This window comes from Leucopleurus acutus, assembly GCF_964270905.1.
Source record: "Leucopleurus acutus genome assembly, chromosome: 3".
NCBI classification, from domain to species: Eukaryota; Metazoa; Chordata; class Mammalia; order Artiodactyla; family Delphinidae; genus Leucopleurus; species Leucopleurus acutus.
In genome coordinates this window covers 114,707,939-114,735,908 of record NC_139145.1, presented here as the reverse complement: position 1 = coordinate 114,735,908, position 27,970 = coordinate 114,707,939, and the positions used below count along the sequence as shown (strand labels likewise).

At 35.1% G+C, this 27,970-nt stretch overlaps 1 protein-coding gene across 2 annotated transcripts in view; it reads right to left on the bottom strand.

The window, feature by feature from the left end:
• The window catches only part of AP3B1 (adaptor related protein complex 3 subunit beta 1), a 273,819-nt gene that overhangs the window by 24,997 nt on the left and 220,852 nt on the right, over positions 1-27,970 (bottom strand). For both annotated transcript variants that reach the window (XM_082835235.1, XM_082835236.1), the window contains exons 23-24: positions 13,678-13,909; positions 9,263-9,347 (exon numbers count right to left, since the gene is read on the bottom strand). In XM_082835235.1, coding sequence (XP_082691361.1) covers positions 9,263-9,347; positions 13,678-13,909 — 317 coding nt within the window. The remainder of the gene's footprint in view (positions 1-9,262; positions 9,348-13,677; positions 13,910-27,970) is intronic.

The window sequence follows — 27,970 nt, the reverse complement described above, 5'->3', positions numbered from 1 at the left end:
AGGAATCTGATTCCATTCACATTCTTGTTCATTCTTAGGTGAGCTGCTTTTCTTCACCTCTCTGGAAGATACTAGAGTAGTTTTCTCCTTATTAAAAATTCTACCAGAAGCAACAAATAACCTACAAGGGAATCCCCATAAGGTTGTCAGCTGATTTTTCAGCAGAAACTTTGCAGGCCAGAAGGGAATGGCAGGACATATTTAAAGTGATGAAAGGGAAAAACTTACAACCAAGATTACTCTACCCAGCAAGGATCTCATTCAGAATCCACGGAGAAATCAAAAGCTTTACAGACAAGCAAAAGCTAAGAGAATTCAGAAACATCATTACAACACATGCTAAAGGAGCTTCCTCAGGCGGGAAACACAAGAAAAGTAAAAGACCTACAAAAACAAACCCAATACAATTAAGAAAATGGTAATAGGAACATACATATCTATAATTATTGTAAATGGATTAAATGCTCCAACCAAAAGACACAGACTGACTGAATGGATACAAAAAACAAGATCCATATATATGCTGTCTACAAGAGACAAACTTCAGACGTAGGGACACATACAGAATGAAAGTGAGGGGATGGAAAAAGATATTCCATGCAAAGAGGAATCAAAAGAAAGCTGGAGTAGCAATACTCATATCAGACAAGACAGACTTTAAAATAAAGACTATTACAAGAGACAAGGAAGGACACTACATAATAATCAAGGGATCAATCCGAGAAGAATATAAAACAATTGTAAATATCTATGCACCTAACATAGGAGCACCTAAATACATAACGCAAATATTAACAGCCATAAAAGGAGAAATCGACAGCAACACAACAACAGTGGGGGACTTTAACACCCCACTTACACCAATGGACAGATCATCCAAAATGAAAATAAAAAAGGAAACACAAGCTTTAAATGACACAACAGACCAAATAGACTTAACTGGTATTTATAGGACATTCCACCCAAAAGTGGCAGAATACACTTTCTTCTCAAGTGCTCATGGAACATTCTCCAGGGTAGATCACATCTTGGGTCACAAATCAAGCCTCCGTAAATGTAAGAAAATTGAAATCGTAGCAAGCAACTTCTCGACCACAATGCTACGAGATTAGAAATCAATTACAGGAAAAAAACTGTAAAAATACAAACACATGGCGGCTAAACAATATGTTACTAAATAACCAAGAGATCACTGAAGAAATCAAAGAGGAAGTCAAAAAATACCTAGAAACAAATGACAATGAAAACACGATGACCCAAAGCCTATGGGATGCAGCAAAAGCCATTCTAAGATGGAAGTTTATAGCAATACAATCCTACCTCAAAGAAACAAGAAACATCTCAAATGAACAACCGAATGTTAAACCTAAAGCAACTAGAGAAAGAAGAAAAAACAAAACCCAAAGTCAGTAGGAGGAAAGAAATCATAAAAGATCAGAGCAGAAATAAATGAAACAGAAACAAAGAAAACAATGGTAATAATCAATAAAACTAGAAGCTGGTTCTTTGAGAAGATAAACAAAATTATAAACCTTTAGCCAGACTCATCAAAAATAAAAGGGAGAGGACTCAAATCAGTAACATTAGAAATGAAAAAGGAGAAGTCACAACTGACACCACAGAAATACAAAGGATCATGACTACTACAAGCAACTATATCCCAATAAAATGGACAACCTGGATGAGATGGACAAATTCTTAGAAAAGTACAACCTTTCAAGGCTGGATCAAGAAGAAATAGAAAATATGAACAGATCAATTGCAAGTAATGAAATTGAAACTGTGATTAAAATCTTCCAACAAACAGAAGTCCAGGACCAGAGGGCTTCACAGGTGGATTCTATCAAACATTTAGAGAAGAGCTAACACCCATACTTCTCAAACTCTTCCAAAGAATTGCCGAGGATGGAACACTCTCAAACTCATTCTACGAGGCTACCATCACCCTGATACCAAAACCAGACAAAGATATCACAAAAAAAGAAAATTACACGCCAATATCACTGATGAATATAGATGCAAAAATCCTCAACAAAATACTAGCAAACAGAATCCAACAGCACATTAAAAGGATCATACACCATGATCAAGTGGGATTTATCCCAGGGATGCAAGGATTCTTCAATACACACAAATCAATCAATGTGATACACCATATTAACAAATGGAAGAATAAAAACCATACAATCATCTCAAGAGATGCAGAAAAAGCTTTTGACAAAATTCAACAGTTTTATGACAAAAACTCTCCAGAAAGTGGGCACAGAGGAAACCTACCTCAACATAATAAAGGCCATATATGACAAACCCACAGCAAACATCATTCTCAATGGTGAAAAACTGAAAGCATTTCCTCTAAGATCAGGAACAAGACAAGGATGTCCACTCTCGCCACTATTATTCAACAGAGTTTTGGAAGTCCTAGCCACAACAATCAGAGAAGAAAAAGAAATAAAAGGAATACAAATTGGAAAAGAAGAAGTAAAACTGTCACTGTTTGGAGATGATATAATACTATATATAGATAGTCCTAAAGATGTCACCAGAAAATTATTACAGCTAATCAATGAATTTGGTAAAGTTGCAGGATACAAAATTAATGCACAGAAATCTCTTGCATTCCTATACACTAAGAACGAAAGATCAGAAAGAGAAATTAAGGAAACAATCCCATTCACCATTGCAACAAAAAGAATACCTAGGAATAAACCTACCTAAGGAGGTAAAAGCCCTGTACTCAGAAAACTATAAGACACTGATGAAAGAAATCAAAGATGACAGAAACAGATGGAGAGAAATACCATGTTCTTGGATTGGAAGAATCAGTATTGTGAAAATGACTATACTACCCAAAGCAATCTATAAGTTCAATGCAATCCCTATCAAACTACCAATGGCATTTTTTTACAGAGCTAGAAGAAAAAATCCAAAAATTTGTATGGAAACACAAAAGACCCTGAATAGCCAAAGCAATCTTGAGGGGAAAAAAATGGAGCTGGAGGAATCAGACTCCCTGACTTCAGACTATACTGCAAAGCTATAGTAATCAAGACAATATGGTACTGGCACAAAAACAAAAATATAGATCAGTGGAACAGGATAGAGAGCCCAGAGATAAACCCACACACCTATGGTCACCTAATCTATGACAAAGGAGGCAAAAATATAGAATGCAGAAAAGACAGCCTCTTCAATAAGTGGTGCTGGGGAAACTGGACAGCTACATGTAGAAGAATGAAATTAGAACACTCTCTAACACCATACACAAAAATAAACTCAAAATGGATTAGAGACCTAAATGTAAGACCAGACACTATAAACTCTTAGAGGAAAACACAGGCAGAACACTCTTTGACATAAATCACAGCAACATCTTTTTTGACCCACCTCCTAAAGTAATGAAAATTAAAACAAAAATAAAGAAATGGGACCTAATGAAACTTAAAAGCTTTTGCACAGCTAAGGAAACCATAAACAAGACGAAAAGACAACCCTTAGAATGGGAGAAAATATCTGCAAACGAAGCAACTGACAAAGGATTAATCTCCAAAATGTACAAGCAGCTCATAAGCTCAATATCAAAAAAACAAACAACCCAATCCAAAAATGGGCAGAAGACCTAAACAGACATTTCTCCAAAGAAGATATACAGATTGCCAACAGACACATGAAAGGATGCTCAACATCACTAATCATTAGAGAAATGCAAATCAAAACGATAATGAGGTATCACCTCACACCAGTCAGAATGGCCATCATCAAAAAATCTACGAACAATAAATGCTGGAGAAGGTGTGGAGAAAAGGGAACCCTCAAACATTGTTGGTGGGAATGTAAATTGATACAGCCACTACGGAAAACAGCATGGAGTTTCCTTAAAAAACTAAAAACAGAACTACCATATGACCCAACAATCCCACTACTGGGCATATACCCAGAGAAAACCATAATTCAAAAAAACACACGCATGCCAATGTTCACAGCAGCACTATTTACAATAGCCAGGACATGGAAGCAACCTAAATGTCCATCAACAGAGGAATAGATAAAGAAGATGTGGCACATATACATAATGGAATATTACTCAGCCATAAAAAGGAATGAAATGGGGTCATTTGTAGAGACGTGGATGGACCTAGAGAGTGTCATACAGAGTGAGTCAGTAAGTCAGAAAGAGTAAAGCAATTATTGTATAATAACGCATATATGTGGAATCTAGAAAAATGGTATAGATGATCTTATATTCAAAGCAGAAATAGAGACACAGACGTAGAGAACAAATGTGCGGATACCAAGGGGGAAAGGGGTGGGGTGGGAGGGATTGGGAGACTGGGATTGACACATATACATTACTGATGGGAACATGCTGTATAGCACAGAGAACTCTACCTAATGCACTGTGGTAAGCTAAATGGGAGGGAAGTCCAAAAGGGAGGGGATAATAACTGTATGTGTATGGCTGATTCATTTTGTTGTGCACTGAAGGCTAACACAACATTGTAAAGCAACCATACTCCAATAAAAATTACTTTAAAAATGCAAACATTTAAAAAATATTAAAAAACAATAAAAATTCTACCAGGATGTGGCCTTTTTGCTAGTTGTTCACATTCACTCTGTTTGGCCTCTGATGGATCCTTTCAATCTGAAGGTGTGTACATTTCTTTTGCTTGGGAAAATTTTCTCCTATAATTTATTTAATTATTTCTTTTCTCCATTGTCTCTTTTCTTTCCTTCTAGATCTTCTGTTAGATGAATTGATTCTTTTATTTTTAAAGAGGAAGCATCATTTTTTAAAAAATTAATTAGTTAATTAATTTCTGGCTGCATTGGGTCTTTGTTGCCACATGCGGGCTTTCTCTAGTTGTGGTGAGCAGGGGCTACTCTTCATTAAGGTACGTGGGCTTCTCATTGCGGTGGCTTCTCTTGTTGTGGAGCATGGGCTCTAGGCACAGGGGCTTCAGTAGTTGTGGCACACAGGCTAAGTAGTTGTGGCTTGCGGGCTCTGGAGCGCAGGCTCAGTAGTTGTGGTGCACGGGCTTAGTTGCTCTGCGGCATGTGGGATCCTCCCGGTCCAGGGATTGAACCCGTGTCCCCTGCATTGGCAGGCAGATTATTAACCATTGCGCCACCAGGGAAGTCCCAGATGAACTGATTCTTTTAACTTTTGTTTTCATATTTTCCATCCTTGTCTTTTTTGTCTTCTATTCTAGTTGATTTCATTGACTCCCTCTTATGGAACACTAAATCAGGCTTCAGCTGTGTCCAGTCTATCATCCACCTACTGAGTCCTTTTCGCTTTTTGTGTTTTTAGATCTCCAAGAATATATTTTAAATTGTCTAATTACTCCTTCTCAAATAAGCAGTATATTCTTTTTTTGTTTTTGTTTTATGGATTTTATAGCTTTAATAGGATAGTAAACACAGCAGCAACAATCACTTGTGAATATTTACTATAGACCGTGTATCTTTCCAACTTTTTTTTTGCGGTACGCGGGCCTCTCACTGTTGTAGCCTCTCCCGTTGTGGAGCACAGGCTCCGGACGCGCAGGCTCAGCTGCCATGGCTCACGGGTCCAGCCGCTCCGCAGCATGTGGGATCTTCCCGGACCGGGGCATGAACCCGTGTCCCCTGCATCGGCAGGCGGACTCTCAACCACTGCGCCACCAGGGAAGCCCAGCAGTAAATTCTTGCTTTACAGATATAGTTCTCTTGAATCAGATATTAGTTGTACTTTTTAAAGATATCTCTTTTCTTTCTCAAATTGCTCCCTTCACAATTGGTAAGTCTTTGTAAGTCATTTTGAGCTTTCCCTTTCAAATTGAGGCTTTCCCTCAAAAGTCTGGTCATCCTAAGCTGTCTGTTTATATTTATAATGAAGGACCAGGTTAATTAACAAACAAAGCAAGTTCTGATGCATATTAGCTATAAGATTTTGGGCAAGTTTTCTTCCTGTGCCTTAGTTTACTCACCTCTAAAATGGAATAATAATAATACTCACCTCATAGGCATGTTTTGAGAATTAAGTAAACTAACACACACAATGCAGTGTTTAGAACAGTGCCTAGCACACAGCTACTGCTCGATACATGTTAGTGAGTGTTATTTCTATGGGTCTCCTCTCCCCTGGTGGGCTGGCTGGAGTTTTCTTAAGTGGGTGAGACATGACTGGTTATGGTCATGAAGTTGGGAGGCAGGCAGGCAATGGCCTTATCTCTTCACCAACAGATGTAAGATTGGCTTTACCCTCGTGGTAGGCGACTTGAGAATATCATTCTCTTGGGTAGAACTGCATTTCATCTCATCTCTGACCATCCGGCCTCCTTCCTATAAACTCAACCCCCGCTGTTCTCTTAGGGCACATCCTCACCAAAAGTCCTTCCCAGGCAAGTAGTTGTTCACTTTCTTTACAGGGTAATTTTTAGGTCTCTGATTAAATGTGTATGCTGCCTGCTGCTAGGGGCAAGGTTGGGGAAGTGCAGGTTGGAAGTCATTCTTTAATTTCCTAATACTGTCTTACCCTAACTTTTCTTTTTGCTAGTTCACTTTGTTTGATATTCTGCCAGACTTGTTCTTACCATTATAGTAGTTTTCTCCCATGAGTGTTTTGCTCTGTGGTTTTTATTTTCTCTGTTATTGTTTATCTGCTCCCATTTGCTTTCTAACTGGCAATAATTCTTCATAATTTCTGGTCAGCTAATAGCACTCTTTCTCTTTTTAGTGCTCATTTTCTATTAAAGAATGTATTTTCTGTCTTTTTAATGGATTTCGGGCAAAAAGAGGGGCGGATGTTAGTGCTCAGTCCTCTAACTTGAGCCAAGCCATATAATTTTTCATACTAGTTAATACATTAATATCTGCTAATCACAAGGATGAGACCTGTTTATGTACTGCATCTACTTTTAGAGAGATACATTTATGTATATTATACATATTTTCAATCTCAATAAATTTAATCAAGGACTTAATTTGATGACCATTTAAAATGCAAAGCAAAAAAAGAGACATTAATACTTATCAAGTGTCCATATAACTACACAGTCACATATAATAGCTTTATCTATCTATATATGCATCATATAACTATAATAATACAGAGAATTAATCTAGAAGCTAAAGTAGGATCATTTTACTCTGGTTCCTTTTCTTTTAATAAATAGAAGTGTACCTGAAAGGCTCACAGTCCATGTTCTCAGCATTTCTGAAGGCTTCCTATCAAATATGCTCTTATTACCCATAATTTTATGTATTGATTTGTATAATGTATTTTGAGGAAAAAATTCAATATCGGCCATTCTTGCTTTTTTTTCCTCTTTATTGAACTACCAAAACTAATACAGCTCATCACTAAGGAAAAAGTGCTATTTACTATGCAAAAGGCACAGTCAGTGACTGGCATCTAAGACCAATTGATCAACCCATTACCACTATCTCCCTACCCCCACTAGCACTACTATGAATCTATTGATTTAAACACTGTCGATCGGTTTCCATTTTCTGATTTTGGGCAGGTCAATTAAGAAAGTGAGTAATTGTGATTATACTGCTTCAGGATCAATTACAGTTGATGCAAGACAAAGTGTTCTTTTTGGAACACACACAAGAATAATTTTTGATTTAGTGTGCATATGTGCTTAATAAAAATCTAAAATATATAACTAATTTATACCTTCACAACAGAAAAACATATTAGTGTAAATGCTTATAATAGCTAAGGCTATTTTCTATCTAAAATAAATTCATCATTTTCCTAAAATTAGTTTAAGAGAAACTGAGAAAAAACTGTTTATATACACTTCCCAACATAAGTTAAAAATCAAACATTACCTAAATATTTATCCTAAAGGGACTTAGTTAATTGTGAAAGACAAGACGCAAATCTTGTGTAATGGACTAAAGAGAAAATCTTTGTAATGAAAAAACCTTTTTTAAAACCCTTCATTGCATAGAAATATAAAAGGTTTTTTATACAAATTGAAAAGAAAGAAGAATTTTTTTAGTTCTTGATCTTGCCCTAACTTAGTGCATAAGCTTTGTCATTGGACTCACATTGTCGAAATCATTAAAATGAATATACCTCTGGTGTTGGAGGTAAATCTATTTAGAATGATGTTACTCATAGTCTTGTGCTCAGTAATATCGATCTGTGTTGTTTGTCTAATAGAAAAATAATAAACAATTACTAGGCAATGTGGGGAAAAGTAATCAGTTTTTATATATCACTAATATAGTAGACCTCCCAAAACATAAAGGTGATGATCTGCATAAAATCAATGTGTTATGCTACATTGCTTATATTCATCATTGCAGGTTCTCAGCAATAAATGGTATAATATTAGGCCTGAATTACTGGTAAACTGAAAAGGTATATGAAAAAGAAAGGTTCACTATATTCAACCTATAAACTTATTTAAAAGTGACTATTTCCTAAACCTGGAGATTTTTATCATAAAAAATTCTGTTAGAAGCTAGCTAAAATTTAGATAAATAAAATGCCTAAATTCTTTTCAGAATAAGAACTTCAAATCAAAATAACACATCATATCTTAGATCAGAAAAATACAAAAGAAATGAGTTCAAAGATAATTCTTAAAGATGCATGAATATAGCTTTGCATTAGTTTGCTAATAGTTTCTGGATTTCATCAGAAATGTATAAACATTATATAAAACAATAACAATGATAAAACACAATTCTAGAAAAGCTCTTTTGAATAGTATTCACCTATGAAACCTTTGCCAACTGATAAATGTTCTCTTTTGAATTTTATCAAAAGCAGTTTGTAAATTAAAGTAAAAATCTATGAAAAATCTATGAGTTTCTGGTACTGACAGAATCAATAATTCTCCACTTAAGAGGCTCGAGGTAACATATAAAATGTTTCAAAAGATATCTTCTCTGGCTAGCCAACAATATTATTAAAGTTTTTAATTTCTCCTGAGTTTTCCTCATGAATTTTATCATAAATTTTCCACTAGCACAGAGATAAGCAAAAAAAAAAAAAAAAAATTAGCAGTAGCTTCTCACTTTAGCCAACAAACTGTGAAGTTCAACCACATATGGTAGACTGTAATGGCTATCTGTGTAACAAATACTAAAAACATATATTGCACATAATTTGTCCATGGCAGTCTAAACATTACCAAAGAAAAGCATGTTTGTGTAAATGTTTTGTCTCTCAAAGAAAAAGCTGCTGAAAGCCTTGATTTTAATCTGCTATTGTTTATAGTAATATGAAATATAGATGAACAATTGAACTTACCACAACTGGAAACTGGCAGTCTGAGTGGAATCACAAAAGTCAATACCCATTGAAACAGTAATGGATCCCTCAGGCTCAAGAGATTCTAGGAGATAAGATAATTTAGACATGGAAACACAGAGGATGTGAAAAAGACTAAACACTAAAATCTTATGTAATGTTTGTAGTTTGGTTAAAACAGTCAAATTTAATGATGGCTTGTAAGAATAATTTCAAACTAAGAGTATTAAAGCAAATTATAAAGTAATTTCACTTGAAGCCTCTTTTTCACAACTTAATTCTGTCCATACTTCAATGAACACATTATATCTATTTGTTTCAGAAATACACCTCATCCTGAGAAATTTCATGTTTTACAATATTGTCTTTATAGGCATTGAAGGTGAGAAGGAAATAAATGTTTTCCTGTTTGGAACAACTGTAACAGACTCTGGGTGCTTTTAAGAGATTGTGTACTTGAAACTATGGAATATTTACTCTAGATATAAAAAGAAAATTTTCAACAATGTTCTAAATTTCCACTGGGGAAAAAATCCAAAATTTAAAACATGCAAATTAAAGCAAAACTGGAAGAAGAAATTAATTTGTTGTCCTCAGATATTAACCAAGACAACTGGCATTATAGGAACCCCAAACAATAAGTCTAACTGCATTAGTCAAAAAATTACTGGAAGAAAATTTAGTAGCAGATTAGATTATCTTGAAAAAAATAAATAATAAAGTGACATTTCATAGATTTGTAATTTCTGAAGCTTCATCTATCAACTAATCAAGTGTGGGAAATAACTGTTTCAATATACAATACTGGTGTTTTTTCAGTTGATAATGATAAAAGTCAAGATAAACAATAACACCATTTTATTCTGCTTATGATTCCAGAGTCAAAGTGTAATGCTGTACATCAGAATAATGAGGGATCTTAAACATATACCTATTAAGTATAAATATTTATGTATATTTATTATATTTAAATAGAAACCATTCACTTTTGATTTCTACTTTGCTTAAAGTCTCTAGTATAACTGCAGTTGTATTGCACAGTAGCTTTATATTTAGTTTTATCTCTTCTGCATATATATTATTAGATGTAGTTATATTTTAGCAAGCACATACTAATCCAGTAGACTGTGGTTATTCTAGGGCTTATTGATAGGTATAATTTGCCATTTAATGCTAACCATTACAGAAATGATGGTATAGATAGGACAAAAGAACAATTCAATAAGCTTAAGATACTAAGTATTTTTATATCTCAAAGGCTCAGTGAAGATTAGGCATTATAAGAAGGTATTTGTTTGATGCTGATTTTTAAAGTGTTATTGGTTTGCTTGCTAATTTATTAGTTGGTTTGCTGATTCCAGTTTGAATTTAATTTGTTTATAAACCTAACATTTACCAGGATGGCATGTTAAGTACCAGAAGACTTGCTACCTAATCTTTGGCAAACAAGCTTTATTGTAAATTACCATAATAATAGTTTCCTTGCATTTCTCCTAAAGCTACACCTTATCAGTTCATAGTTTTGTCAGTCACATTGCTCAAAACTGTTCTTCAGTGAATCCTTGATGTTTTCTTCTGTGCCACAGATATACTGGGGTTTGGTCCTATTTGCAGCTGACACCACATTGGTAGTAGATGCTGTCATCTCCAAAGCATGATGGCATTCGGAACTTAGATCTCTCTACATCACGTATCCCCATATTTCATTTGACAAAGTGACGGTTCTCAAGATGCCTTGATGATGGCACTGTCTGACACAGTTTCATAGCTTCCTCAGTCTTAAGATAATTAACTGTGAGCTTAGTGCCATACTAATTCTGAAGGATAGTTCATGATCAATGGTATGTTTTATTATATGAATGCTTCAAGAGCAAAGTGATCAGCATAAAATTATTCATATAATAGATTTTTATATTTCAAGCTTACTACATTGGAAAAGTTTATTCAATCGGGTGTCTGTAGTTGAATACTGCTTCTGGATCATTGCAATATACATGAGAGGGTTATGAAGAAATGGCTGAAAAACACTGGCTCTATTACACTGCACCATTAATAATGAAAAATTAAATCACACAAGATGCCATCTACTTTGATGTGACAGTTGTACAGTAACTAGTGAAATCTTAGCTGAACTCAAACTTGTCAATTGTTAACATAAAGTCACTGAATATAGTGCAGAGACCCTAAGGCTACTCTTTGAGTGAGTGAGTGAGTGAGTGAGTGAGTGAGTGAGTGTGTGTGTGTGTGTGTGTGTGTGTGTTTTAAACCTCTTGTGTACATGTGCCTGATCTCTTTGGGAAAAAATGGCACTTTATTCCTAATATTCTTGCAAGGAATCCAGTTTCATGCAAAATCCTGACAAAAGTCATCTCATATTATAGAGAAAAAAGAGAACAGATTGGTGACAAATAAGAAAGCCGCCGGACTCCTTAACATATGCATATGTACTTATTAGATAAAACAAATATCTTACTTCCCTTATTTCACAAAAAATGAAAATGCAGTATCTGTTATTTGTTGCATTCCTATGATTTTTTTTGGACTAATTAAGATATTTCATACTCTGAACTCTACGGTTACCTATTGACGAAAGAGACTAAGTGGTATTACATACAAATTACTGCATGGGAAAGAATTCTGTATCTTGAGGGTATTCAATAAATGGCAACAGAACAAACGAAACACTACAAAAACTTTGCCCAAGGAAAGAAAAGGAAAGAAAGCCTATTACTAGTACTGAGGCAATGGCCTATATCGGTATTTTATTTTGGTGTTAAGGCCATATTATGAAATTTATTATACTTATTTCTTCTATTCTACATAGGCCAACAAAAGGTCAACTCATCAACTCATTATGCCAGCTCAAAGAAATGATAACACTGTTCTACTGTTTTAACCTTTGGATAACATTTTCAACCTTCAGACAATGCACATATCAGCTGCGTGACACTTTTTAAACTAAATTAATTTTTTAACTAGGTAAAAAAAGCTGGATTTCAAGCAGTAAAAAAGAATACAAATTGGGATATTCTTTAATTCCTTAGCAATATATTAACTTCATAAAATAATTCAATAAAAATCAGGCACTATAGTCTTTAAATAGTGTGTCTTAATTACCAAATTATTTTTCAAAGAGGGTATTACATGGGTTCTGAAATCAGCTTACTTTAACTCTACTTCTCTCTACTTTGGTTGCTTATAAAAGTCTATCATATTTCATCTACTAGGAATTTTTTTTTCTTTGTGGAAAAATATAACACAAAGAATGACTTCTTTACTGAGTGACTCATGAAAATGATAGGAGAGAATTCAACAATGTGAAAGAGCTCACTCAGGCAAAGAGGGAGAAAAAACAGAATAGCTATGTGACAGACAATAGTGAATAAAGGCAGAGTTACCCGGTCAAAAGGCTTTTGCTCACCTACAGTACTATAAAAAGGAACTACCTGGAGCCTTCTGATGGCAATATTTCAAGGATTCAGTGCCAGAAACCTTACATTACTTTTAATTAAGATTTTGCCTGAAGCTTCTCCCAACTAAGCTGTAGGACTGCCTCCACTTACACAAAACAAAGAGAGAGAGACGTTCTAATTATTATACTATTTTAAACTCAAAGTTAGCCATACAATTGTTACACTTAATTTTTAAAAGGTGTATTTTTTGTAAAACACTTAAAGAATGGAAGGGGATGACAGCGGGAGAGACAGTGTGATATAATGGGCACTGAGGTAGCCTGGAAAGCACATGCTACGTGGTAGGGGCAGCCGGCTTGGCATCGGCTGGTTGTGCTGCATGCAGGTGGGAATAAAGCACCTGTACCGCCATAATCGTGTGCTTTATCCATGAACAGTGAGATTTCTTGGTTTGTCCTTTAATGTAAAAAAAAAATACTGATTTTTAAATGGTGACAACAGATTAAAAAAACACGATGTGTAAAAATACCAGTAACATACTGTGGGCTATTCTACCTTCTATGTATGGAAAGGAAGACAAACAGAATAGTACATACCCTCTCAGTCTTTGCTCCCTTCACTTTTCAATCTATGGAATATGAAGGGAAACGAGGAAGGAGAGATATGGAAGGTACAATACCCAAAAGCCAGACTAAAATCATGCAGGAAGTGAAGCTGACCAGAAAGAGAGGTGGGGGAAGGTGATACAGATAGGAAAAACGGGAGGAAATTGTGATTCTCCAGACACAGTCTTTCGTTAGTACTGGTATTACCACTGCTGGCACCTAATTCACTAAGGGCAAAGACATGTATTTATCTTACAAGATAAATTCGGTTTAAAAAGGAAAAACTTATATACACTGAGTTTGCTAATAGTCAATAAAATAATATGTATTCTACTTTAAAATGAACACATTTAGTTATCAAATGCAGTTGAAGTTTTAAATGAGAATTACTATTTACCTATTGGATTAAAAACATGCATTTGCATGCCCACAGGAAGTTTCTTTTCCCCTATGTGGATATTTTCTACCTTCCAATCAGTGGTATTATTCAATGTTATTTGCACAGAGACCATATTATCACCAAAAACGCAAGGCTGTCTTGGAAAGAAATAATGGGCAGCTAGTCCTTTTCCACTCATCCGATGAAGCAGCACATGAGTTTTCACCGGTACAAAGACAGGAGTACTGACCTATTGCACAATGGAAAAAAAAAAAAAGAATTAGTGAATATAGTTATTAATTCTTAAAAATATACAAAAATTCATAACACTTAACTCCTCTTTTCCCTAAAGTATTAATCACAATAATAGACATTAGTAGGATATCACACACATAGATATGAAGTCAGAAATTATATAAAAATGTAAAGTAAATGCCTTCGAAACAGTATTAAAATTCTTCTGTACTCTGCAGGTATATATTAAACTATTTTGACAATCTATATCTAAAAAGAAGAGAATAATCTTAGTTATATAAATATATTCAATTTTTTTAGAGTTTATAAATGTTTTTGTTTTCTTCTTAGGTACACTATATTTGGACACTTTGCCAATTTTCTTATTAGTTTTAATAATTTGTCATTTGATTTTCTTGGGCTTTCAAACTATAAGATATTATAATCTGTCTATAACGAACATCTTATACTTTCATTTCCAATCCTGACTGCTTTAACTTTTTTCACCCTGAATTTCTTTCACTGTAAACTGAAGACTATGACCTCCTTTTTAAGGTGGTTCTTCCGTTGCTTTAATGATTAAAAAGCTCTTCCCTACCTCAAGATCAGATAACTATTCACTTACATTTTCTTCTGGAGCTTTCATGGTTCTAATTTTTTAGTTCATGAGGAACTGATTTAGGTATATTTACTCTATATTTAATTATTTTTCTCCAAATACTTAACAAATCATCTGTACATGATTTAATGATTAGCTCTTCCTCAATGGTCTATAAATGCAGATACTCTAATTATTTAGTTGGAGACGTTTTTGAACCTTGATGGAGCTGTTAAAACAGTCCCACACTGTTTTATTTCTTATAGCCCTAAAATGTGATTCAATTGTTTGCCAAAACAAAGCGTTGCTTATTCCTCCATCCACCCCCGCCAATATTTTCTCGGCTAATCATCTGTTTATGCTTCCACTGAACCTTAGACTCTTAGTTAAATTCAACTGTGGGTGGAATCAGAGGCAGCATATTAAGTGAAGAAATACAGTCCTTTCTAAAATCATATGGTGGCTATCTTTCCATTCAAAGTCAAAGTATTGCATGTGGCTTGACATGACATGGGCAAGCTTTAAAAAAACAAAAAACCAATTTGTGATTAAACAGGCCTAATCAAGATTTTTTCCTAACAAGTGTACTCTCCCAAACTAGGTTTTCTATTATAATTGTGAGAGTACATATTAACCTGTTCAACATGCTCACTATGCCACTGACATCTGATGACAAAAAACTTAATAATAATTTAAAACTCATCAACACAAATCCAAGAGTTAAATATCATATACACAGAATGATAAAGTTGGAGAGAGGCAAGTATAGAGCACCATGAGAAAAACAGAACAAGAGCAGGAGTCTGGATTACAGGCAGCCAGGAATTAGCACTCTAGATATAAGGTTCTTTGAAGGTATGCCTTAAGTCATTTAAGAGCTATCAGCTTGTCTTAGTTGGTTAACTGATTTTCTCAATCTAACCCTGGGACACGTGGTCCAAATATTTGTTTTTTTCTACTTTGTCTCAAAATTCTGCACCTTTATTATAATAGTTAAAACAATGCTAAGGAATGTGCAAAGGAAGAAAAACAGTGTAATTCTCTCCACACATTCTTTCCACACTCAACCAAGTTCAAGAAGCACTTTAACTTCTCAAAAAGGTCCTCCCTAACAATCTTCAAAGCTTATCTATGAGAGTGCAAAGAGACCTATGTTTTCTTTCACAATAAATACCTCATAAATGGCACTCTGGGGTAATAATATACACTCTTTTAACTACAGAAAGGGGCTGACTGAAAATGTTTGATTGCTTTTTTTAACCTATTTTCTAAGTTCATACAAGTCATATTTAGCGAACCTCCTCCACTATCTAAACTACATAGGTGATATTTTGTTCAATAAAACCAGTAGGTTTCATAAATACTTCATCAATTTCCATATGTAATACAATTAATCCTGACAAGAGAGCAAGATTTTAGTTCAACATTTTGTACATCAGATTACTTACTTATATTCCAGAAACATACACATGATCTGTGGCTGCTTATATTCTAAGATGCTAAATGTCATGAATGGCTTTTCTTACTTCACAATTTATAAATAACAATTATTTTATTAAATGTTAAAAAAAAACAGGTAAAAAGTAAATTAATTAGTGAATGACCTAGACTGGGGCTGTGAAAATGAGGGTTTAAGAAAGGAGGCAGATACTTAAGTTTGAACAAAACAAATCATCTTGGGTAGGAGACAGCAAACTACAGCCCACAAGCCAAATACCACCTGCTGCTTGTTTTATAAAGTTTTATTGGAACACGGCCATTCTGTTCTTTGACATATTGTGGGTGGTTGCTTTTTGGCTCTACAATGAAAGAGATGAGGAGCTGCAATGCCTAACATATTTACTATCTGGACCCTTTACAGAAAAAGGTGGCTGACCCCTGATCTAAGGGCATACATGTTACATTCTTCCTTCTCCCCTCCCCTTCTCTTGTTGTCCTGAGAAACAGTTCTCCATAGATCTCTCACAGTTCTGTACATCTTCTAAGCAAAGGTATTAACAACTTTGTTCCTGAAAATCTTTTCAAGGATGTATAGCAAGCAGTCTTTGGAAATGGGTTAAGTGCCTCCCTCTGGGGCAAAGGTTGGACAGGTTTGCCAACAGACCCTTATGAAAGGTTGGGACCTTCCATGCTAAGGATCCTCTCCTCTAAAGCAACCCACTGCATATGCAGTCATTACCTAGCCTTCATTGCGTCACCCTGTGAAAACTGGGGCTCAGAGAAGTGGCAAGAATGATGTTACCCTGGCTTCTGCTACTGCTGTGAGTAATGAACTGTCCTTTGTCTTTGACACAGGAGTCTGGTGTCTTCTACCAGTACCCATGAAATTGTCTCAGGCTAACTTGTTAGCCTGAAAGTGAGGTAACATCTCATACCCTGCACAGTTCTTTGATACCTACTTTTCTGTTTTTTTTGGTCATCTGACAATTCCCAGATCCACTTACTCCAAAGAGCGAAATTAACGTTGAGTAGGAGTATCATGTACAGCTGTGCAGTGGTAACTGACTGAGAGGTGGATAAGATCTAAAAACCTAGCTTACATTCAAGGGTGCCTTTATGGAATGTGCACAGTGGCACCACCAGGGTTAGCATGCTTTGCTATTGAGAAGTCTTCTTGACAAAGAAGCTACTTTTTTTTTTTTTCACTTTCCTTTATTAAAGTTGATGTTATGACCTGGCTAATTGTTTCTATGAGGTTCTGATGTATCATGATGTGTTCTGATGGCTGACAACAAAGTATCAAGGAAGTTTTATGAAAGACACTGAGGAATCAAGAGTTCAATGTTTCAGGGTAGCTTTTATCTGGTTCGAGACTAAGTGCTGGTATTTTGAAGGAGCTTTCTCCCCAGTGTTCTACCCTGTGGTGGTTAGATATGGGATTGTCTGCTCAACACATCTACCATCTTCTAGGAATGTTGCCACATTCAGTTCTCGATGGAGCTGGCATGTTCTTATGCCACCTCATGATCTGACCACATTAACTGGTTCAGGAATGGGCACCTGGCCCAATGAGTTCCTTTCCTAGGATTTTTGGATTTGGGACTTAGGAAGTTGAGCCAGTCTCTCTCAAGTGGCTAAAATTCTGAGATTTAAAACTGTAATGTCTGTGGCCACATTTCCTGCCATATTGCTCAGTAAGAAATAAGCAAAGAACAGGTGAGAGACAGAGTCCTGCTGGTTTTCTTTGGTTGGGATGGTTCTTGAAGCTGACATATTCCTACCCTTCCTGAAGCTTGGTTTTCTGTGAAATACTCTAGCATTCCTTCCTGAAACTTCCCCTTTTTTTTTTTCCTTAAGCTAGTTCAAATTCGGTTTCTATCATTTAACTCCCCCAACTCAACTACTAATCACAATTAGTCAGATTTCAGGACACTAACTGGGAGACTGGGGAATAAACTCATAATGGGATACGGCGCTTTCTTGCTCCCTTTCCTAAAGCCCTGGTAGATATGTTATGGTGAGACTCAGGCATGGCATCTGATTAGGTTGAGCCATATGAACCTACCAAGTCTGTACATCAAAGACTTGAATTACAGCAAAGGAAATAAAAGCAAAAATAAACAAATGGGACCTAATTAAACTTAAAAGCTTTTGCACAACAAAGGAAACTGTCAACAAAATGAAAAGACAATCTACTGGACAGGAGAAAATATTTGCAAATGATATGATCGATAAGGGGTTAATATCCAAAATATATAAACAGCTCATACAACTCAACATCAAAAAAACAAACAACCCAATTAAAAACTGGGCAGAAGAACTGAATAGACATATCTCCAAAGAAGACATACAGATGGCTAACAGGCACATGGAAAGATGCTCAACATCATTAATTATCAGAGAAATGCTAATTAAAACCAAAATGAGATATCACCTCACAACTGTCAGAATGGCTATCTTCAAAAAGAACACAAATAACAAATATTGGCGAAGGATGCAGAGAAAAGGGAACCCTCCTACACTGTTGGTGGGAATGTAAATTGGTGAAAAACAGTATGGAGGTTTCTCAAACAACTAAATATAGAACTACCATATGACCCAGCAATTCCACTCCTGGGTACATATCCAAAAAAACCGAAAACACTAATTTGAAAAAAATACATGCACTTCAATGTTCATAGCAACATTATTTACAATAGCCAAAATACAGAAGCAACCTAAGTGTCAATCAACAGATGAATGGATAAAGATGACGTGATATATATATGTACAATGGCATACTACTCAGCCATAAAAAGAACAAAAATTTTGCCGTTTGCAACAACATGGATGGACTTGGAAGGTATTATGCTAACTGAAATAAGTCAAACAAAGAAAGATAAATACTGTATGATATCACTTGTATATGGAATCTAAAAAATAAAATACACTAGTGAATACAACAAAAGGAGCAGACTCACAGATATAGGGAACAAACTAGTGGTAACCAGTGGTGAGAGGGAAGGGGGAGGGGAAAGATGGGAGTAGTGGATTAAAAGGTACAAACTACTATGTATAAAATAAATAAGCTACAAGGATATATTACATAACACAGGGAATACAGCCAATATTTTATAATAACTATAAATGGAGTGTAACCTTTAAAAAGTATGATTTATTATGTTGTTCATCTGAAACTTACATAATATTGTACATCAACTATACCTCAACAAATAAAGAGAAGGAAAAAAAAGTGGAATTAGCAATTCTTATGGTTCAACTTGCTTTGGTTCAAGGCTACTTAGTCCTACCTTCATTAAGAAAGAGGAATCTTATTTATTATGTTTATTATCTGTCTCTCCCTTTATTCCCCGCTTTTATGTTCAATTTACAAAACATAATTTTACCTATTTTCAGAACTCAAAGCATAATTTTTCTACTTTAAATGATTATAGAAATTTTCAGATAATATACCACTAGTGTTGGTCATAACTATACTTTACTTGATGCTGAGTGCTCAATTATAACACTGTTCCTAAAAATACTACAGTCTTTCAAGGAGCTTACTGTGATAAGCGGAGATTATCAATATTAATACTTGTTGGTTTTAGGATATGACTTGACTAGAAATTTTCTACTGTATATAATTGGACACAAATGAAAAATACCATATTTCTTAATAATTAGAAGGACTTCTATGATCCAAACACTATTTCTTATAGTATCTAGTTCAAGTAAAAGCATTATTTCCCATTAAATATTAAAACCTGTATAAATAGGATAGTATGAAAGACAATATTTGAAAACAATGGTTTTAATTATTTAACTACTAATGTTCAAAGAATTAAAAATTTAGCTGCATTATAAGCAAATGACATGGGTTATCCTCACCATTCCTGAGGAGGTAATTAGTTCACTAAATATAATAACTCTAAAATTAAAAGCCTTCTTCTCGAGTTAACAGAACAAAAAGCATCAAGTTAACAGTGAGAGAATCCTCTACAAATCTTTACACAGCATATGTTTAAATAATAAAAGTCATTTGTGTACCTTTAGATGGTTTATGAAAATAACCAATCAATTTTGCAGACACAACATTATTTCTAAAGGGAATCTATGTGACTCATGATGCCTGTAGATACACAGAGACAAACCACACATATTTTATCAGTTTATTACAGTAAGCAAATAAGCGTGGAATGAGAGTGCACATAACTGTCTACTTAGCGCTTACTGAAACATTTATAAGAGCTGTTATCTCCCTAATAACAGACAGACAGCGTGCAATTTTAGAGAGGAGAAAAGCTTCATATTTTTTAACACTTCACTAAAAAGTAACCGAAGAGTGTAAAATGAAAAATACTCTGTGCAGTAAGCTGGTAATGGACCATATTATCAACTCAAGTTAGATTTATAGGATACAAACTAGTCACTAATAGTTATTTTATGACATAGCATGTCTGCTTTTTTTGAGATTATTAAGATTAAAGTTGTAAAACTTCTTTTGAACATAGCTGTTCAAAATGACTGAATTATAAAATTTAAATGAGAACTGAAAATAAAACATGGATTATCAAATGCCTAAAAATAAACCTTGTTCAACATCTGCATTACTATTTCAGAGATGACACTTCCATGTAAAGCTTTATGAAAACAATATCTTCTAGTCTTTTTTGCTTTAATCCACATTCAGACACTTAATCATTTTTAAGTATTATCAATCTATTCTGTTTTGGGACTCCAAAAATACGAAGATCTGCAGTATATAAACTGCTCTCTTTGTACCTAGTTTTGTTTGGCTTATTTTACAGCAGTATCTATTTAGATATATAATTTATAAAAAATGACCAGACTGTAAACAGAGATACAGTTTCATCTTTAAAATTAGCACTTTTTAAACCAGTGTAAATCTCAACTGGTAAGAACTGTAATGCAGAAAGCTACAGTATTGCCTTATTCACCCAGTAAACTGTAGAAAGTGAGCCTATTTTATCTTTAATCTACAGTATTGGGTCTAGTATCTAGTAAAGGATTTAAAAAAGCAAAGGGAAAATCTGCTTAACTGTTAGCTAGAACTAGAAACATAACATTCAAAGAAGTATATTTCATTTTTCCATCGAATATTACTTTAAATAAATGGTTTATACTTCTAAAGATAACTTCCTCCTTATATATGTATATTTAGGTATTCTAGAAAGTAACTGTGTTCCTTGCTCCTATTTTATTTTAGTCATCAGTATATACAACGAAAAACGTGAGACTTTTCACCTCTTATTTTGGTAATAAATAAAAATGTATTTACAGAAAGATCTGAGTAATTATCAACAAACATTTAAATGAGAACCTTACTTCACACATGGTATTAAGCAGGCTGCAGCAAACTTGGCCTATGGATCAAACCCAGTCCACTGCCTGTTTTTGTATAGTCTGTGAGCTAAGAATGGTTGTTACATTTTTAAATGGTTGAAAAAAATAAAAAGAAAACTAACATTTTTGTGACACTAAAATTATAAGACATTCTAATTCAATGTCCACAAACACAGTTTCATTGGAACGCAGCCACATTCATCCATTTCTGCATGACCTCTGGCTGTTTCACCACAATGGCAGAGTTGAGTGGCTGTGCTCTGCAAAGCTAAAAATATTTACTATCTGGCCCTTTACAAAATGTTTGCTGACCCCCATAGAGGATGTATTCAATTTCCATTGGTGTTGAGATGAGGAGGAAATTACTTTATAATAATACCCTATCCTTTCCCCTCCCCAAAGGTAAACCTATAAGTCTCACTGTCAACATACTACTTTTTATAAATCTGAAATCCAGAGTGATGTGTATATACTTTTATTTACCACTTTCATAGAAAAATAGTTCCTGAACTATGGATGTAGATACGTTATACTATTCTTAGATATGTTCTACTATTTTTTTTCACATTTCCTTTCTGACTTTTGGTTTAAGGGTGCTAATAAAAACAAAACAATCTGGTTTCCAAAGTGTTTAGCAGAAAGGTTCCAATAATTGGTTACAAGAAATTTCGTCAGAACCGGAACAGTTTATATAAGCACAAACAATTATGTGTTGTGTTATTTGATAGATGTGATAATCATTTGATCTTTAGTTCTACTGATTTCTCACTGACAATATCAATATCATATACAAAAGAAAATGTTAGTGTTCCCTTCCTTTGGAACCAAGCTCAGAACCTTGGCATTATCTTTGACATTCTTATTTCCCTCCTACAATTACTTGAGGAGTTTGATGTCTCTTGTATTCATTTTCTTCTTTTCTGTTGTCTACCACCAGCTTAGTTCAAGTCATCAATGACACTTAAGACATTAAAACATTTTAAAAAATTTTAAATTGCAAAAGAAGTGCATGCTTATTGAAAACAATTTCAAACAGTATGGAAATACAAGTAAAATTCCCTCAGGTTTAACCATAATTAACAATTTGGTGTCCCTCCCTATCTTTTGCTCCCCTTTTATTTCTGCTTGCCCATTCAAATTGGCCTCCCTGTCTCTAGATTCTTTCCACTCCAATCCGTACCACAGGCTCTTGTAAAAATAGTTCTCTTAAAAGTGTACCTCCCTTATACGCTCAGCGAGGAGGGGTAGAAAGTGCTGAGCTTTGAAGCCAGACAGATGAGCTGAACCTCTGGCTCTGCAACTTACTAATCCTATGACACTAAAAAAGTTACTCATGCTTTAGAGACCTCAATTTTCACATCTGTGAAGTGGGGAAACTACGACCTATCTTTTAGGGTTGTTGTAGATCTAGGCTAAATATAAAAAAATTTAGAGGAGTGAAGGGCCTGAAGATGTTAACGTGACAGGCACAAGTACGGGAGTGAGACATGATTTCAGAGTTGAAATGAAAGAGTATGTGGTTGAAATTCAGTACAGGTCAAAGTTATTGGTACTGAACAGATCAAGAGGCTGTGAGGTTACATATTGCACAGGTTGAAAATATGTACAGTGAGACGTCCCAGGATGATGGTGGGCTGATGAGATTATGTGGAAGATGCCAAGATCTTCACTGAATGTGGGTAAATGATTAAGAGATCCCAAGATGAGAATGACAAGGAAAGGAAAAGGGTATAGGAAGATGGAATGGGCCTCATATGAGGAAGGAACATGAGGATGAAAAGGGAATGGCCTAGATGAAACATCTGGGAGCTTCATACAAACCATCTTGCTGGTAATAATGATTTCGTCAAAGAATTCTAGAGAATTGTGAGTGAGGTCATGATGAAAATATTTGTTATGGGACAGCAAGATCCAAAGGGAGATTCTCAGAGGAAAGCCAGGCTACATAATAGTACTTTATAAAAGTATGTGAGGGGATTGGTAGTTGTTCCACACATTTCACAATGGGGCCACAGCATCTAAAAACCAGCCATGCTGCTTGCACTTAAATGAATCATAACTTAGGAGACAGAGGAATATGGATCTCATCTAGATGAAGTTCTAGAGGAAGAAAAAGATGTCTTAGCTGATGTACAAATTGGAAAGGCAGTTTTATTACCGCTACTTTAATTTTAAATAACAGGGCTCTCCAGGGATGCTTTCTTTGAATCTGACAAAGAAGGAAAGGATCCTTTCTACATCACAGACGTCAGTTAGACAAACCATACATTGCTGTGGAATTCCTGACATAGGGCAAGTTTGGGGAAATGGGTCCTCTGAGACTACAGAGCTAGCGTGCACACTCGCTTACACGCTCTCTCACACCCACACACACGTATATTTATACATACATATATCTATATATTTTTTTCTTTTCCTGATCTGTGCATAAATATTTTAAATTCTTCAGTGAGGAGGCAGGGATGGGTAGAACACCTTGATTTACTACACAGGAACCTCTGAGTCTTTGGAGTCCACGTCTTTGGCAGCAAAACCTCTGATGACCGGGCTTTATTTTCAGTAGAGTCACCTGACTAGGAATTTTTCTGGATCAATACCTAGGATTGGGGCCTAGGTGCTTGTACTCTTGCACTGGTCCATGTGTTCTCAGGCTACCCCTATATTTGGCATATGAAACATCTTTCTTCAGAAGCAAGAAAGGCTATGGCTTCCCTCTTGTCACGTAGAGTTAGTGCTGGCAGTGGTAAGTCAGAAAACATTAAATTTTAAGTTAGAAGACCTTCAAGTTATTGATGAGAAGAAAATTATTTAACTTCTTTGAGCATGAATTCGTAAAATAAAGAGTAAAACTACTTAATTTGTAGGATCGTTTTTATAAGGATTCAGTGAGATACTTCATATGAAGGTGTTTTGTAGATGAAAGTACTCTTCTTTAATTGTCATTAAAGACAATGTTTATTGGCATAAGGGAAAAACACTGGCAGAACTAAGATCAGAATTGAACATTTTTTAAGTGTCATTTCTGTCAAGTAATAATCTACAATTTCTTTTCCAATAAACACAAAGTATTCCTTATGATAAAGGAAAGTGAAGGTCAGTCACGCAAGCTAGTGGGGAGATTGTTTCCTCTTTTTCAGAGAACTACAGGAAGTGGGAAGAACCAGCATTTATTACTTCTTTCCAAAGATTAATGATAACCGAGGAAACCTTTTTGAATATGACCTTAATTATGAATCAGTAGCCTTAGTCACCAGAATAACCTTCAAAAGAAAATCAATAAAATGAGATCAGATTTTTAAATTATCAGTTATTTAATAAACTAGGTATCTAAAAGTGGATTTCAAGTGAGAATTTCATAAGCACACATCATTTATGATGTGATGAGGAATCACAAGATAAGTCTGAATGTCCTAACATCATAGGAAGACTACTAGGCTTTGAGGTATTTTATACTTCTTTACTTCATCAGGATTACAGTATTAAAGAACTCCTACCATCTATATATCTACCTTCAGTACTGAAATTATAGAATCCCACTTTTATACTAATTATAAGGAATTGACTCTTACTGTTTGGACATGTTGAAAAGAGCAATGAAGAATATCACTAAAAAAAATGTAACAAAGGTAACCAGAGGCAGCTGGAGGGGCACTAGATCAAACGTCAGGAGCCCTGGGTTACGGTTTCAACTCAGTCATATATTAGTAGTGAGAACTTAGCTAAATCACAGCCTCACTTAGCTTCTGTTTTTCTCCTCTGTAAAATGGGGCTAATTATACACATCCTGTCTGCTTCACTGAGTTGTTTTGAGGACAAAATGAGACTGTATGTGTGAAATTGATTTTTAAACTGTTCAATAAAAGGCATTATCGGGATTATTAGTAAATTGAGTTTCCTGTCAACATTAAAACATCAATCTGTCAGATAACATAAGGTCCTGAGGTTAAAAGTACATATCAGAAAGCTGAATCACCATTGGAGAAGGGCATTTAAAACAATGCTGCTGTATTTATTGATAGTACCATACAAAGGCCTTTAAAACAGTAATCCCTTCCCCCATGTCCTTTTTTTTTTTTCCTCTCTGTTAGTTGTGGGTGAAGAGGACTGTTCTCTAAAAGGTTTCTAAATGATGTTGATGTTAAAAAATATAGTATCACCATTTAACAGCCTTTTAAAGAGCAGTCCCTAGCATGGTCTTTGTTAACAACTGAGGGAGGAAGGGACTATTTTTTCAAAGGCTTTTAGAGGATGTTGTTAAAAGAATATATAGTGACATCATTTAAAAGCCTTTTAAATAATAGTTTTCCTTCCTTCCCGATTGTAATGTCCTTGGCTTTCATTTATTTTGTACTACAAGCTGAAAATGGACATGCCAACATATTATTGGTTATGGCAGGCATCTGTTAGATAGAGAAGGATGCATTGCTTTAAAAAATGTTGATGTCCAGAAATAAATCCAGCTCTTCAAGAACATAGTACCAGTTCTATACAGGATGCTGGCCACCCACCCTTTCATTGAGTTGTGGTACCTTTTGCTTGTTTTCTCTAAGAGTTTACTGAAGACGATGCCACGCAAACAGGAAAGGAGTCATTACAAGATTTCTGGTGAGATAAATGTAATCCTACCACCCACTGCTACTTGAGTTAACTCTCCATCCAACTTATGGCAAAATCTAACTCTAACTCCTATTCTGTTGTTTCGTTAAATTATTTCTGTCCACTATTCCTCTGATTTTAGACTTTACTCCACTAGGGGACAGCAGTGGATACTTAGGGTTCCTCTCCTTATTTAGCTCTCAAGGAGAGGAAAAATTAAGTCAACCATTTGGTTCAAAGCACAAAGTCTGATAGCCAGTAAGCTTTGAGGTAGGTTAGCTTAGATCATCTTTCACGTAACACACCAAAGAAAAAAGAATTAGCTCCAGGGGTATAATCATAAAATAGGAAACAATTTTTCATTTCTTCTTATGCTGGGTCTTTTCAGAAAAGTGTTATTTCATTTTAAGGACAGGAATTTCTAGATCTACAACAGTTTGATGAAAAAAATAAACATTTAAAAATTCTAAAAGCACAGCCCTCCAAACACACTGTACTTTTCTTTTTGAATTTAATTTTTTTAATACAGGTTCTTATTAGTTATCCATTTTACACATATTAGTGTATATATGTCAATCCCAATCTCCCAATTCATCACACCACAACTGGCCCCCTGCCACTTTCCCCGCTTGGTGTTCCTACGTTTGTTCTCTACATCCGTGTCTCTATTTCTGCCCTGCAAACTGGTTCATCGGTACCATTTTTCTAGGTTCCACAAATATCAGTTAATATACGATATTTGTTTTTCTCTTTCTGACTTACTTCACTCTGTATGACAGTCTCTAGATCCATCCACGTCTCTAATATTGACCCCATTTAGTTCCTTTTAATGGCTGGGTAATATTTCATTGTATATATATATACCACATCTTCTTTAACCATTTGTCTGTCAATGGGCATTTAGGTTGCTTCCATGACCTGGCTATTGTAAACAGTGCTGCAATGAACACTGGGGTGCATGTGTCTTTTTGAATTATGGTTTTCTCTGGGTACATGCCCACTAGTGGGACTGTTGAGTCATATGGTAGTTCTATTTTGAGTTTTTTAAGGAACCTCCATACTGTTCTCCATAGTGGCTGTATCAATGTACATTCCCACCAACAGTGCAAGAGAGTTCCCTTTTCTCCACACCCTCTCCAGCATTTGTTGTTTGTAGATTTTCTGATGATGCCCATTCTAACTGGTGTGAGGTGATACCTCATTGTAGTTTTGATTTGCATTTCTCTAATAATTAGTGATATTGAGCAGCTTTTCATGTGCTCCTTGGCCATCTGTGTGTCTTCTTTGGAGAAATGTCTATTTAGGTCTTCTGCCCATTTTTGGATTGGGTTGTTTGTTTTTTTAGTATTGAGCTGCATGAGCTGTTTATATATTTTGGAGATTAACCCTTTGTCCATTGATTCGTTTGCAAATATTTTCTTCCTTTCTGAGGGTTGTCTGTTCATCTTGTTTGTAGTTTCCTTTGCTTTGCAAAACCTTTCAAGTTTCATTAGGTCCCATTTGTTTATTTTTGTTTTTATTTCTATTACTCTAGGAGGTGAATCAAAAAAGATCTTGCTGTGACTTATGTCAAAGAGTGTTCTTCCTATGTTTTCCTCTAAGAGTTTTATAGTGTGTGGTCTTACATTTAGGTCTCTAATCCATTTTGAGTTCATTTTTGTGTATGGTGTTAGGGAGTGATCTAATTTCATTCTTTTATATGTAGGTGTCCAGTTTTCCCAGCACCACTTATTGAAGAAACTGTCTCTTCTCTATTGTATATCCTTGCCTCCTTTGTCATAGATTAGTTGACCATAGATGCGTGGGTTTATCTCTGGGCTTTCTATCCTGTTCCATTGATCTATCTTTCTGTTTTTGTGCCAGAACCATATTGTCTTGATTACTATAGCTTTGTAGTATAGTCTGAAGTCAGGGAGTCTGATTCCTCCAGCTCCATTTTTTTCCCTCCCAGAATGCTTTGGCTATTTGGGGTCTTTTCTGTCTCCATACAAATTTTAAGATTTTTTGTTCTAGTTCTGTAAAAAATACCATTGGTAATTTGATAGAGATTGCATTCAATCTGTAGATTGCGTTGGGTAGTATAGTCATTTTAACAAT